At 33.8% G+C, this 15,760-nt stretch overlaps 1 protein-coding gene across 1 annotated transcript in view; it reads left to right on the top strand.

Annotated features, from left to right (window-relative positions):
• The window catches only part of LOC139487431 (ankyrin-3-like), a 40,409-nt gene extending 26,328 nt beyond the window's left edge, over positions 1-14,081 (top strand). The window contains exon 6 of the mRNA XM_071272211.1: positions 13,912-14,081. Within this exon, the coding sequence (XP_071128312.1) occupies positions 13,912-13,922 (11 nt within the window). The 3' untranslated portion in view covers positions 13,923-14,081. The remainder of the gene's footprint in view (positions 1-13,911) is intronic.
• Positions 14,082-15,760: the final 1,679 nt, after the last annotated feature.

Here is a 15,760-nt window from a genome sequence, read left to right on the forward strand (position 1 = left end):
CTGAAAACATTTTGGTTCGCAGACAATAACTTCAGTATAAGTGCATAGATCTCTTATGGAATTTTAGCACAAGGTTCAATACCACTAAAGGATGGTTGGGATTTATTTTTTTAAACTGGGGGGTAGGGGGGAGGTCATTGTCCTAGTGGTTTTGTTAGAAGGTCAGTTTAACAGGTTCATAGAAAATAAATTGGTTCGAATACAATAACTTTAGTATAAGTGTATGGGTCTGTGTGAAACTTTAGCACAAGGTTCCATACCACAATAGGAGGGTTGGATTGATTTTTGGGATTATTGTTGCAGATGTTTTGTAATTAAGGGCCAAAAGGGGCCAAAACCAATTATTTGTCTGGCTTTAAGACAATAACTTGAGTTATGAAGATGACTGAGATTAATTATATTTTGTCATATAGCTGAATAAGGGACCAAAAAGGACTTAACAAAAACAATTATTTGTCTGGTTCACAGACAATAAATTGAGTATAAGTGAAAGTGCATGGATCTTTATTAGATTTTAGCACAAGGTTCCATATCACAATAGGAAGGTTGGGAATTATTTTGGGGTTATTGTGGAAGCTGTTTGATAATAAGCGGCCAAAAAGGGCCAAAAGAGGCATTTTTCACGTTTCAGGACAATTATTTGCGTATTAGAGTATGGATCTCTATGAAATTTTACCACAAGGTTCCGTACTTCATAATGAAAGTTTTAATTTATATTTAGGGGGTCCAACTGTCTAATAAATAGGGGTTTAAAAGGGATTTTCTGGTTTCTGGACAAAAACTTGAGTATAACTCTATTTACTGCTATTTAATTCTGCCACAAGATGTTATATCATAAAATAAAGTTTGGGGTTATGACCTTAATGGTTAAGTTAAAAAGGGCCAAAAATAATTCTTTTGTAATACTTTGTATACATTGCTTATTGCTTTAGCAATTTCAATGGGGTTTAATTCAAATTCTTGAATTCTTACATTGGGATTCTTTAATCTGGTATTTATAATTTGGATTTGGGGTATGTTTTTCAATTGGTCCATATTAAGATTCAAAGGCACCAAAATTAAACTTAATTATTGGTGTTCTTTGATATGCTGAATCTAATAATGTATTAAGATTTTTAATTTTCGGGCCTGTCTTCAAATTGGTCCCCATTGAGGTCCCAAGGGTCCAAAATTAATATTGCTGGTTCTAAAAAAAAATGACTGGTTGGGGTTCTTTGATATGCTGAATCTAAGGGTGTATTTAGATTTTTGATTTTGGGCACAGTATTCAAATTGGTCTAAATTGGGGTCAAAAATTGAACTTTGTTTGATTTCATCAAGAATTTAATTCTGGTGTTTTTTGAAATGGCCAATCCAACAGTGCTTTAGATTTTTGATTTTGGAACCCGTTTTCAAATAGGTCCACATTGAGGTCCAAAGGGTCCAAAATTAAACTGTTTGATTTTATTGAATTATTGGGGTTCTTTGATATGCCGAATCTAACTGTGTAATTATATTTTTAATTTTGGTCCCGTTTTCATATTGGTCTGCATTATGGTCCTTGGAATTCTTTAATATGCTGAATTCATCGTGTATTAAGTTTTGGATTTTTGACCCCGTTTTCTTATAGGTCCACATTGAGGTCCAAAGGGTCCAAAATTAAACTTTGTTTGATTTCATCAAAAAATGATTTATGGACTTCTCTTTAACTGAATTTTAAATGTGCGTATTGTTATGTGTTTACTTTTCTACATTGGCTAGAGGTAAAGGGGGAGGGTTGAGATCTCATAAAACAATTTTTGCGCCTGTCCCAAGTCAGGAGCCTCTGGCCTTTGTTAGTCTTGTATTATTTTAATTATAGTTTCTTGTGTACAATTTGGAAATTAGTATGGCGTTCATTATCACTGAACTACTATAATATATTTGTTTAGGGGCCAGCTGAAGGACGCCTCCGGGTGCGGGAATTTCTCGCTACATTGAAGACCTGTTGGTGACCTTCTGCTGTTGTTTTTTCTATGGTCGGGTTGTTGTCTCTTTGACACATTCCCCATTTCCATTCTCAATATTATTGGGGGTCTTTGATATGCCGAATCTAACAGTATATTTAGATTTTGTTTTAATTTTCGGTCCTGTTTTCAAAACTGGCCTACATTAAGGTCCAACGGGTCCAAAATTAGACTTAGTTTGATTTTAACAAAAATTGAACTCTTGGGGTTCTTTAATATGCTGAATCTAACCCGGTATTTAGTTTTTGGATGTTGGGTCCTGCTTTTAAATTGGTTCACATTGAGGTCCAAAAGGTCCAAAATTAAATTTGTTTTGTTTGTTTTTATAAAAAATTGAATGTATGGAGTTCTTTGATATGCTGAATCTAACCGTGAATTTAGATATTTGAATTTTAGGCCCTGTTATTAAACTGGTCCACATTGAGGTCAAAAGGGTCGAAAATTAAACTTTGTTTGATTTCCTTAAAAATTGAATTATTGGGGTTCTTTGATATGCTGGATCTAAGCATGCATATTGGACCATAATCGGTTAATGTCCTATTTAACATTTAATTTCTTAAACCACATTCATTATGTGACAGAAACCTATGCTCTGTCAACTATTTAATCACAATCCAAATTCAGAGCTGTATCAATCTTGAGTGTTGTGTCCATACTTGCTCCAACTGTTCAGGGTTCGACCTCTGCGGTTGTATCAAGCTGCGCCCTGTGGAGCATTTTATTTATTTTTCAATGGGTCCACATAGTCCAAAATTAAGATTATTTTGATTTTATGAAAAAAATGAATTCAAGGTTTTTTTGCTAAACTGAAACCAGAGACTTTCTATACTAACGGGACTGGTCACTTAACGATATCTATACAAATTAGTCAGTATAGAAAGTCCCTGCTGAATCTAAGCATGTATTTAGATTTTTGATTTCTGGCCAAGTTTTCATTTGGTCTAAATCGGGATTCAAAATTAAACTTTGTTTGATTTCAACAATAATTGAATATATGTGGTTCTTTGATATGCTGAATCTAACAATGTATTCAGATTTTGGGCCGCGATTTGATTGATTGATTGTTGGTAGCTTTACGCCGCATTAGCACAAAAAGGCTATATCGCGGCGAGAGCTAATTCGAATATTTTTACAATTTAAAGCATATTTTTAAAATAAGACAAAAAGTCCTTCAATATACTAAAATTCTAGACTAAAGCAAATTGATTATTTACAAATAAAAATCAACAGTAAGATAACGTGATAAAAATTAAAAATGCAACAATATTTGTAAATGGAACATTATTAAATAAATCAGTCATATTCTTGAATAAATCATACATATTCCTGACATTGAAATGCTTCTTACGAATATCAGCAAAGTTTAGTTTTTCGACCAAATTCATTCTGTGTCAGAAACCTCTTTTTAATGTATCTTTTATGCATATTAAAAAGCAAATTTAAATGAAACATATTTTTAACTATAAATAAAACTACTTGTATGGTAGATTAATTTGTAATTAAAATGTCCATGTAAAGATGCCGTGCATGCCACTTTTATTGTTTATTTGTTTATTATGTGCTGTACATATGTTGGAAATAGAACATTTTTGTTTTATCATTTTAAATTTTAAAGTTAAGGGAAAACTCCATATATATTTGGAGGGGCTCCTAATTAAAGGAGGCTTATACTAAGAAGAAGCTGCAGGCGTATTTGTTAGTGCAAAACCAGTTTTGGTTTGATAAACTTTCCATTTGTTAATGAAAACCAGTTTGAAACTAGTTTCGAACCTAAACTGGTTCGACGTTTGTTATTCTCAAACCAAAACTGGGTTCCAGAAACTATTCAAACCATGTCCAAGGGTGGTTTATGGTTTTGGTTTTATAGGGTTTAAAATGGCGTCAATGTTGATGCAGTGTAGTGGTCGCGAAAAATTTTATGCAGATTCTATGGTCAAATTGATTTTTTTTTAGTGGATCTTCAATACTAATGTACTAGTAGTATAAACTTTTTGTGTTGTTTTTTAACCTCGCATAGTTTTTAATATAGATAATGTTAATTCTGAACACTGCATTTTTTTGGGAGGTAATTTATTTGTTACTGTTATTGCTATTTATTCAGTCTGGCAGATATCTTCTTGTATACATTGGCAATTAAAAAACGTCTTAAATTTTTATTTGTTGTAAATTGGAAAACACTGAGATGACGATTAATGTTTATGAGATAACAATCCGATAAAAAAAAATGCAAATATTACTAGAATTCATAATTGTGAAATAAATTGAAATAGCCAATGAGAACAAGAGCTTATGAAATTGTTAGTAGTGTTTGTCACGGAATAGAAGTTCCTTCATAATATAAGTTCCAAAAGGAACAGATATTCTGGAATATTATTTCCACAGGAATAAATATTACAGTATATGTTCCTAACGGAATAAATGGTATAGAATATTTGTTCCAACAGGAATAGATATTATGACAATGTTTATAACAAAGTTTCCATTGGAACTTCTGTTAGGTGGAACAAATATACGTTGACAGTGTAAGTCCCAAGTCTTTACGACTTCCAGTTCTCGAGATTTTTTCAAGGGAAATAACTCCTTATAAGGGTTAACAACAAAATGATTGTATATGTTAATTAACATTGCCATCTGGTCTTGTACATGTTGCCGTTTTCAAATGGATTCTATCTTGAATACTTTTTGAAAAAAATGTAAGAGAAAGAAATTGCTTCAAGGGGACATTACTCTCATAGGAAATGATGAAATCCTTAGCAGCCTCATATGGTAACACATCATGATGAGATCTAACTATTGTCCAAATAAGGTCATGATATCTTCAAAAACAACGAGGGAGGGGCATGTCGAAAACAAACAATAAAAGGGAGATTACTTCTAAAGGGGATGATGAAATCCTACAAAAGTTCATCAGATAACAGTTTATGATGAGGTCTATCGATGGTTCAAATTTGGTATTGATAACTCCAATAGAAGTGGAAGGAGGGCGTGCCAAAAAAATGTTGGAAGAAAAAAAAGAAAAAGAAAAAAAACATTAGAAAAACAATAAGGTCTTTCCTTTCCAACTGTAGATCATAATCACTGTCAACGTATATTTGTTCCACCTAACAGAAGTTCCAATGGAATAAGCATTGTCATAACATCTATTCCTGTTGGAACAAATATTCTATACATTTATTCCGTTAGGAACATATACTGTAATATTTATTCCTGTGGAAATAATATTCCAGAATATCTGTTCCTTTTGGAACTTATATTATAAAGGAACTTCTATTCCGTGACAACACCAATAATCTTAAGTTTATGTGACCTTTAATTTGCACCCAAGGTCAAAGGTCACCGAGTGCAACAAAAAAATTCCGCTGCAATTTCAAGCTTGCATATTAAGAAAACGATAAGAGTTTGCTGCATACTTACAGCGTATAAAATGTTCCTCTCGACGAGCTCTACATTTTATACACCGAGCTCAAAAGAGTCCGACTGTCTGTTCAAAAGTTACGACGGGATGATTCTTAAAAAGTATAGTATTGTGTGTATATCTTTTTAAAGGTAACAGATATCAACCTACTATAAACAGCAAAGATGATCAGTAGTTCATGACCTTCAATTTGAGGTCAATGTCAGGTCATGATGAAATTTCACCTTGACCTTCACATTATACTATGACCTTGACCTTGTGATATTTGAAAGGTAAAGGTGGTCCTGAGTTGAATGGTGATAGTCCCGTGTCTCTACGACTTCCGGTTCTCAAGTTTGGTATTGCATCATATATTTGATGATTAATTGTGACCTTGGTGAACTTTGAAATTGTCCCTATTCTTTTTCTATAATGTTGTCCTTCAACTGTAGATCATTTATCATTGAACAAATTTGAGATATCTATTGTCGTTTTAGAGATAATGCAGTTTGAAGTTTTGCGAGCGGAGGCATGTATTTCTGAATCAACAAGAGCTTACCACTTAAAATGTTTTAGAAATTGAAGAGGTTGACATAGTTATATGTTTGACCAAATACCAAAAACATTCCATGGAAAAAAAACACCAAAAAATCAATTTGAAATTTTCAAGTTTTGCATTGACTTTGTAAGTTTCATAACTTCTATTTATATAGCTGATATTGCATCATTATTTGCACTTTGTCAAATGGGGTCATCTGATATATCAAATTGAAGGTCTTAATAAACTCTACATAAAAATGAAAATTTTAAACCCCCTTTTCATCCCAGGGGGACGGGTGGGGTCATTTAGTGCAAACATTCAAATTTCTCAGATGGTAAGGTTGTCGCATATCAAATGAAAGAACATAAAGCGTACATTTCAAATTTCAAATTGACGTCTCCCAAAAATGGGTTGGATGGGGTCATTGAGTGCAAAAAATAAATGTTCTTTTAAGGTAGGGTTGTTGCATATCAAATGAAAGGTCATGATGTGTACATTTGAAATATCAAATCCCCGACCTCTAAAAATTAGTTCGATAGGGTCATTAAGTGCAAAAATCAAACTTTCTAGAACATGGTGTTGTCGCATATCAAATGAAAGCTCATCTACTCTGTTCCATATATCATAATTCCAATCTCAAAAATGTAGGCGGATGAGGTCATTAAGTGTAAAAAGCGAAAAGTTTCAAAAGGTATGCTTGTCGTATATCAAACGAAAGGTCGTACAAAGAACATTACGAAAACATCACTTTTACAGGAAAGACCTTTCAATTGTTTTACAAACAATTGAGATCTGTATCTGTATTTCCCACTTATGAAATTAGGATGGGTACGTCACAGATTCCTTTCGGCTATTATGTGACGGGCAATACTAGTTGGTATATATGTTGTTGCATTAAGATGAGCACAACTCACTATGAAATTAGAAAATATTTGGCTCCATTTTCGAATTCAGGGTGTGAACACTGAAACATTTGACAGGTACCATATTGAACTTAATTGTGATTAGGTATAGTGAACCACCATTGATAATTCATTGATATTGGTATACAGTGTGAACATCTCATTTAACAGAGATTATTATAATTTGACTAGGTACGTCTGTCAGTATCTTACCAATAATTAATTAAGAGACTGGTTAAGTTTGATTTTTATGTCTAAATTCTAAGCAACACGTGACCTCTTTTTCTTTGCAGTATCAAGTATTATGTACACCAAAACAAAAGTTATATATTTCTTCCATCTCCCTAAACCCACTCTTCAATGTACTCATTCATGCCATTAATTTTATTTAAAGAGCAGAAATCAGGGGCGTATTTTGTTCTTCTTCGGTCGCGAGCCAGAGGAGGTCCATTTCTATTGTTTTGCATCTTCTGGTTCTCTTCCACCTTTTTAAAACAAAACAAAAAAGGTGGTTTAGACGGCAGAGGCACAAAACAAACATGCATGGAGTCGTTTAGTCTAAATAACAATAATAAATTTATGAATGTAGATATATAAGAATGTGAGCTGTGTTATAAACGTTTTTATGGTATGTCAGTCTTAGTAGGACATCCCTGTAGGACGATACGCTGGATAAATACAAGAACTACACGGACAATAACAGTTAAGGAGCAACTATTTGTCATTCAAGGGATTTGTATCATTGGTGTTTAACACTCATGATTAGGCTAGTGTCCAAATATGAAGTGGATGTAAGCAATTATAGGCAACATTAAGGCCTTCTACAATGACAAAACCCAATACTGTAAAGCCGTTTATAGAAGGCCATGAAAAGTGTGAAAAAAATCAAACGAAAAAACTATAGGTCTAACCATACAAAACAAAACAATTTATAAAAAAATAAATATGAGTTGAGACATGTACTAATGACAACCACTAAACAGGTTCATAAAGAATATGGCAGGGGTAAATATAAAAACGAAGATATGGTATGATTGCCAATGAGACAACTCTTAATAGAGACAAAATGACACAAAAATTAACAGCCATAGGTCACCATACAGCCCTCAACAATAAACAAAGCCCATACCACATAGTCAGCTATAAAAGGTCCCGAAATTACAAATGTAAAACCATTCAAAGGAGAAAACTAACGGCCTAATTAATGTACAAAAAAAAAGTGAACAAAAAGAATAAGACGGCAACAAACGACAACCACTGACTTGCAGGCTCTTGACTTGGGACAGACACGTACATACAGAATGTGGCAGGGTTAAATATGCTAGCGGGATAACAACAATCCCTTAACCTGGGACAGTGGTGTAACAGTACAACTTGTTTGTGATCGCTCAATCCTCCCCGGAGCTAAAACAGTAGTGTGGCAGTACAATATAAGAACAACCTGTGCAAATCAGTTGCAATTAGATTAACTCAAACGATCGGTACGAGACACACAAAAAAAAACAAAAACGGCGAACTAACATTAAGACAATAGACTCGAAGCATCAAACTAAGAGTATTTGCAATTAATGGAAGTTTGTTCAAAGCTAGTTGCAACTAGTTCTGAAATAAATCTTGTTCTCCCAGACTGAAGTATCAATCAGTACACAACCAACTGATTTATTTTTAAAAAAATCTTAAGAAACGTCAGCTATACGATGTATCCTTACATATAGATCCATATACAATGAAAGTTTTTGAAAAGTGGAGGTCCAAAGGTTTTGACCATCAAAATTTTGCATTAGAAAAAATAGTTAGGACCAGAAGATTTTTTTCTAGGACCACCAGAGAAAAAGGATTTTGAGAACTTTCTGATATCTTTGTTTTATACAAAAAAAGTCCACTTCGGTTACTTTAAAAAAAAATGTGGATTGACTAAGATGTCCTTTTTGATCAGTCATATTCACAGGCACTTGTCTCAGAATTTTTTTCCTGACAAGTGCGATGGGGACGCTAAAGTGCGATGGACACTCTAAAGTGCGATGGTATACGCTAAAGTGCGATGGTATACGCTAAAGTGCGATGCTTCCATACGCTAAAGTGCGATGGTCCGCGAAAGTAAAGACGTTAGAAATGTAGTTGGATTATGACGTTAACAGTCGTTTATACAAACTAAAAATGAACACGCCGGAAAATAACTACAGACATTTGATTAACAACTTTTAAACCACATGTCAATGACTTAATTAATTTAATTAATTTAAACAATACCGTGCTATGTCGGGTAAAGCAAAGGTGTTTTATTTTGGTGGCTTGAAGAAGAACTTGTATCCTGCTGTCGACCGTTTTACTATAGTCCCTGTCGATACAAGTAGTATTTGCATATATATCCTCTATCCTGCTTTTATTGGAAGCGAACGGATGCATTCAAATCATTGTTTTTGTTGCAGTTTATTGTGCGGTCTCCGTTAAAATGTTGTCGCTCTTATTGAAAAGCAACGTCGGCAAAATAAAGGGACATGTTTTCATGCGTAAATTATAAATTGTTGGCTAAAACATTAGCATGCACATTGCAGGATAATATAACATGAATGTGTAGTCGCTACAAAAACTAGAGGCTCTAAAGAGCCTGTGTCGCTCACCTTGGTCTATGTGAATATTAAAGGAAGCAGATGGATTCATGACAAAATTGTGTTTTGGTGATGGTGATGTGTTTGTACATCTTACTTTACTGAATATTCTTGCTGCTTAAAATTATCTCTATCTAAAATGAACTTGGACCATTAGTTTCAGTGGAAAATGTTAGTAAAAATTTACAAATTTTATGAAAATTGTTAAAAATTGACTATAAAGAACAATAACTCCTAAGGGGGTCAATTGACCATTTCGGTCATGTTGACCATTTCGGTCATGTTGACTTATTTGTAAATCTTACTTTGCTGAACATTATTGTTGTTTACAGTTTATCTCTATCAATAATAATATTCAAGATAATGACCAAAAACAGCAAAATTTCCTTAAAACTAACAATTCAGGGTCAGCAACCCAACAACAGGTTGTCCGATTCATCTAAAAATTTCAGAGCAGATAAATGTTGACCTGATAAACAATTTTACCCCTTGTCAGATTTGCTCTAAATGCTTTGGGTTTTGAGTTATAAGCCAAAAACTGCATTTTACCCCATGTTCTATTTTTAGCCATGGCGGCCATCTTGGTTGGATGGCCGGGTCACCGGACATATTTTTCAAACTACTAACCCAAAAGATAATTGTGGCCAAGTTTGGATTAATTTGGCCAAGTAGTTTCAGATAAGAAGATTTTTGTAAAATATTACTAAGATTTGCGAAAAATGGTTAAAAATTGACTATAAAGGGCAATAACTCCTAAAGGGGTCAACTGACCATTGTAGTCATTTGACTTATTTGTAAATCTTACTTTGCTGAACATTATTGCTGTTTATAGTTTATCTCTATCTATAATAATATTCAAGATAATAACCAAAAAGAGCAAAATTTCCTTAAAATTACTAATTCAGGGCCAGCAACCCAACAACGGGTTGTCCGATTCATCTGAAAATTTCAGGGCAGATAGATCTTGGACTGATAAACAATTTTACCCCCGTCAGATATGCTCTAAATGCTTTGGGTTTTGAGTTATAAGCCAAAATCTGCATTTTACCCCATGTTCTACTTTTAGCCATGGCGGCCATCTTGGTTTGATGGCCGGGTCACCGGACACATTTTTCAAACTACTAACCCAAAAGATGATTGTAGCCAAGTTTGGATTAATTTGGCACAGTAGTTTCAGAGGAGAAGATTTTTGTAAAATATTACTAAGATTTACGAAAAATGGTTAAAAGTTGACTATAAAGGGCAATTACTCCTAAAGGGGTCAACTGACCATTTCAGTCATGTTGACTTATTTGTAAATCTTACTTTGCTGAACATTATTGCTGTTTACTGTTTATCTCTATCTATAATAATATTCAAGATAATAACCAAAAACAGCAAAATTTCCTTAAAATTACTAATTCAGGGGCAGCAAACCAACAACGGGTTATCCGATTCATCTGAAAATTTCAGGGCAGATAGATCTTCACCTGTTTAACAATTCTACCCCATGTCAGATTTGCTCTAAATGCTTTGGTTTTTGAGTTATAAGCCAAAAACTGCATTTTACCCCTATGTTCTATTTTTAGCCATGGCGGCCATCTTGGATGGTTGGCCGGGTCACCGGACACATTTTTTAAACTAGATACCCCAATGATGATTGTGGCCAAGTTTGGTTTAATTTGGCCCAGTACTTTCAGAGGAGAAGATTTTTGTAAAAGTTAACGACGACGACGGACGACGACGGACGACGGACGACGACGGACGCCGGACGCCAAGTGATGAGAAAAGCTCACTTGGCCTTTTAGGCCAGGTGAGCTAAAAAGGCGTAAATAAAGCTCGTCAAACATCGCCTTTCTCTATCATTTAAATTAAACAAATAAATGTTACACATTCCGATAATAATTACATTTTGTATCTTTAATTATAAGGACGATTGTAAGAGGAGGTGTTCCAATAAGTGATAGACTACGTGTGAACGGCAAGCTACACCAATTATCACAATATTTGTAAATACGCCAAAATCGTAAAAAAATCATTGACTAGTACAAGTATTCTGTGCCACGTAAATTACTTTTCAGCTATTATTACGTGGTCGGTCTTTTAGAATCATTCACTTAAGACTACTGTTAAATTATACTGCCTTTCACATATGGTATACCTTATAATACTAGATTATACAAAAGGACTATTTTTACATTCAGTGTTCTTTAACGTTTTTTATAAAGGCATATATAGAACCTTACCCTATTGGTCCATCGCACTTTAGCGTGATATACAATCGTACTTTAGCGAACAAACAATCATTGCACTTTAGCGTGAGACACCATCGTACTTTAGCGTAGACCATCGCACTTTAGCGTGACCATCGCACTTTAGAGTACCATCGCACTTTAGAGTCCTACATATACTAGACAAACATTGATAATTTCTTGTGCAGTTTAAGATTATTCTTAAAAAAACAAATAGTGGGGGTTAATCCTGGTTCTCTACTGGACGTATCTTAATTTTCTAAACAATTATTGAAAAATTAATTTATGTCATCAAACATAATAAAAATCCGCTATATTTGAAGGCAAATTGAATTTGTATTCATTGATCTTCCGTAGAATATCTCCAGAAGAGGTCCAGATTCTTTTTTTGGGGGGGATTCTTCACTAAAAGACATCCTGGAAATGTGTAGAAGAGACCAATAAAACAGGCCCTAGTAGTTTTGACATCATTTAAATTTCTGATAAACTTTACATTTGTTGAAAAATATCTTAACCCAAACAAATTTTGAAACCTAAACCAAAACCAATCAAAACCAGTTTTAAACCAAAACCTAAAACTAATAAAAACCAGTTTTTTCTGTAACAAATACGCCCTTAATCACAATCAAAATCCAGAGCTGTATCAAGCTTGAATGTAGTCCATAATTGCCCCAACTGTTCAGGGTTCAACCTAGGTGGTCGTATCAAGCTGCGCCCAGGAGAGCATTTCATTTATACTTGTATTGCTAAGTTTTACTAAAGAACAAGTGGACATGTAGTCTCTCGTTAAAGAAAACTCTCATCTTATAGAAATCTTAAGAAATGTACTGCTATTCAGTCGGAAACCAGGTTGAAATAGAACAAAAGAATCGAAGCTCTCTATTAGAGAAGGCGATAAATGTTTACTGTATTGTTTACTATAGTGACAAATTTTAAAAAAAGTTAATAGAAACAAACAAAACTGCAATTTTCTTCTCAATTACGAGGTGTTTTATTTCAAAAACACCATTTGCATAAGTTTTCAATTTATCTAGTACATAGTTAAGCAGAACAATTAGATATCAAGTCGACGACATGGGTATCTTTCAAGTTGGATGACAAAAATGCATAACCTCCGATTTTTTTGAAAAAATTACCACGGACGGAAAAGATATCAATCTATTAGTTCAGTAATTTTCGTGTCTGCCCTTCCATTATGTGACTGAAGAAAAAATTCCAAAAAATAGGTAACAATTGTATCGAAAAGAGAAAATCAAGTGCACCTTTTTATGTTAGGGCGTGTTTGAGTTGAGTATTTTGTCTTGATATCGTTCAAAGTAAGAATATTTCATACATCGTCTCGCTTCAGATTCTATCATTTTTATAAATTAAAGCTACAGGTTGACTTTATAACACAAAAAAATAACAGTACTAAAAGATGAAATATATGGGTCAAGTGAAATACCTATCTAATGAGTCACACAAACAGGGAAGGTGTGTTCGAATAGCTATTTTTTTACTGAAAGTACTTGACGACAGTCTTACAAGTTGGATGATGAAAATGCATATCTTCGAAAAATTCTAATTTTTTGTGTGTGATAACTAGGGTTTATAGTCTTCAACCACTAAAAAAATCTAGTCTGCCCTTCCACGAAATATTTAATTAGATTTTTTTTAAATGTTTATGATTTTTCGAAAATTCCACCTAACAACCGATCAGACAATAGTTTTAAGTTGAATCAATGCAGACAAGATCATTAACTGATGCTCATTAGCTAGTTGATACATTTGTCTTTTAAAATATAACTGACATATAAGGATCGTATTGGTGCAATGTGGATAAATTTATCGGTTTCCAAGAGCAAAATTGGTAGCGCGTCATCGCTACAATGGCTTCCATTTTTACGATTGTGAAAATGAACTGGCGTAATGGGGAGATAATTTTGACGAAGTAGGATCCTGACTGTATTGAATTATTGTTTTCCCGTTCCCTTCTCTAAATTGCCTTTCTTATGCATTTACCTCAACTAAAAGACCTCTCATTAGAACTTTTAGATCTGCAAACACACAGCACAAATGAAAGGGAAACCCGTTTTGAAAAAGAAAAGGTAAACAAACATGCACTGCAAGGTATAGATAATGTTTATTGATTCTGAAAGACAAATACTTAATCACTTAAAACCTGTTATGACAAAGTTTGATTAACAAAGGAAACGTCTGAAAATTCGGAAAGAAATAAACACTGTTCTATCAACTTTCTTATTTTTCAGGTACTCCATGATTCTGTGTGGATTGTTATTTAAGGTTATGACTGTAAAGCTTATGCAACACAACAATTAGGAGCTAAAGTTTTGGATTAACAATTACTGAATGATATATGTTGTAGTTATATTAAGATTATGCATTATGGATTTGTAATAAATAAAAACAGAAACATGCATAGAGGACTTAGTTTATTATATGCAAGTATGTATATGCATGTGTTCAATTATTTCCTTAAGATGCTTAACAATATAATAACATTAAACTCATTTCAGATAACATTAATCATGATTATTCAAACGAATTACTTCGACTTTTGGTTATCTTTCTCTTAAAATATTGTAAATTTAATATTACTTCGTCAAACATGTCAAAAGCAGTCATTCAGTGTTCCGGAACCATAACCTCTTACTACTCATGTCTTTATACTGGACCTACAAGACTGTCTACCAGTTAACTGTGTACAAAGTGTTGAGACATAATTTATCTCTTTCTTATTTTTACCTCACTTGGTCCGCAAGTCGGCTTTTCTCCTCACGTGGCGTCCATCGTCCGTCGTTGTCGTCGTTGTAAACTTTTCACAGTTTGAACTTCTATCAAATCACTGTATGGAATGAAACCAAACATCGCATGTGCTGTTACTTTGTAGCTGATTCATCATCCAAGATGGTCTCCAGCAAGGGACTTCATTTAACATGGGACCCTTATGACAATACATACAAATGTCTTGCTTTAGGGAACTTCTGAATGGGATACCAAACATGTTCCTTGTGTGATGCTGACCAAGTGTTGTTATTTTGTAGCCGATCCATCATCCAAGATAACCATCATCAGTGAGGTACTAAGTTTATCATAGGACCCTTTGGGCTTTACAAACAAATGTATTTTTTAGAGAACAACTAAATGGAATGATTTAAAACATGACAAGAATGTTACTAATGAGGTGCCAATCAATCATCCAAGGTGTCTACCAGCGGGGAATTTCGGTTAATATAGGACCCCAGGCGCGGATCCAGAGGGGGGTTCCGGGGGTTGGAACCCCCTTTTTTTGGACGATCAATGCATTTGAATGGGGACATGTAATTGGAACCCCCCCCCCCCTTTTGTCCTGGGTTCGGAATCCCCCTTTTTAAAATGGCTGGATCCGCCCCTGGACCCTATGGGAAATATATACAAATGTCTTCCTCTAGAAAACCGCTTAGTGGATTGAAACCAAACATGGTACGAATGGTTCTGTTGAGGTGCTGAACAAGTGTTGTTACTTTGTAGCTGATTTATTATCGTCCTTGTTAAAAAGTAAAATCACAAAAATACTGAACTTAGAGGAAAGTCTAATGAGGGCCCTCATGGGGTTTTTGATTATGTGATTACTTGGCCGTTTTTTTAATGATTATTTGATTATTAAGCCAAATATTTCATGATTATTTGATTACCTAGGACTGTATTTTTAGTTTATGATTATTTGATTACTAAAGATAAGCAAATATTTAATGATTATGTGATTATATTGGCAATAAAATGGTGATTATGTGATTACTAGGACCCCCCCCATGAGGGGCCTCTCTAATCGGAACTTGAAGTCCATAATCACATGGCAACATAATAATTTTCGAGTAGAAATTGCCAACTTAAGTAATTATAATTGCCAACTTAAGTAATTATAATTGCCAACTTAAGTAATTATAATTACAATGTACTTAAGTTGTCAATTTCTACTTGAGCATTATTAAAATTTGAAACTTTTGCATTTTGATTTTAAAATTAAGTTTATCTTATGATTTTGTAGTTTTCGTGACAAGTCGAAAACAATTTTTTTTCTTTCAATTTTAGCATTACATATAGTGGCAGCTGAGGGTG

Source organism: Mytilus edulis, chromosome 9 (genome assembly GCF_963676685.1).
Source record: "Mytilus edulis chromosome 9, xbMytEdul2.2, whole genome shotgun sequence".
NCBI classification, from domain to species: Eukaryota; Metazoa; Mollusca; class Bivalvia; order Mytilida; family Mytilidae; genus Mytilus; species Mytilus edulis.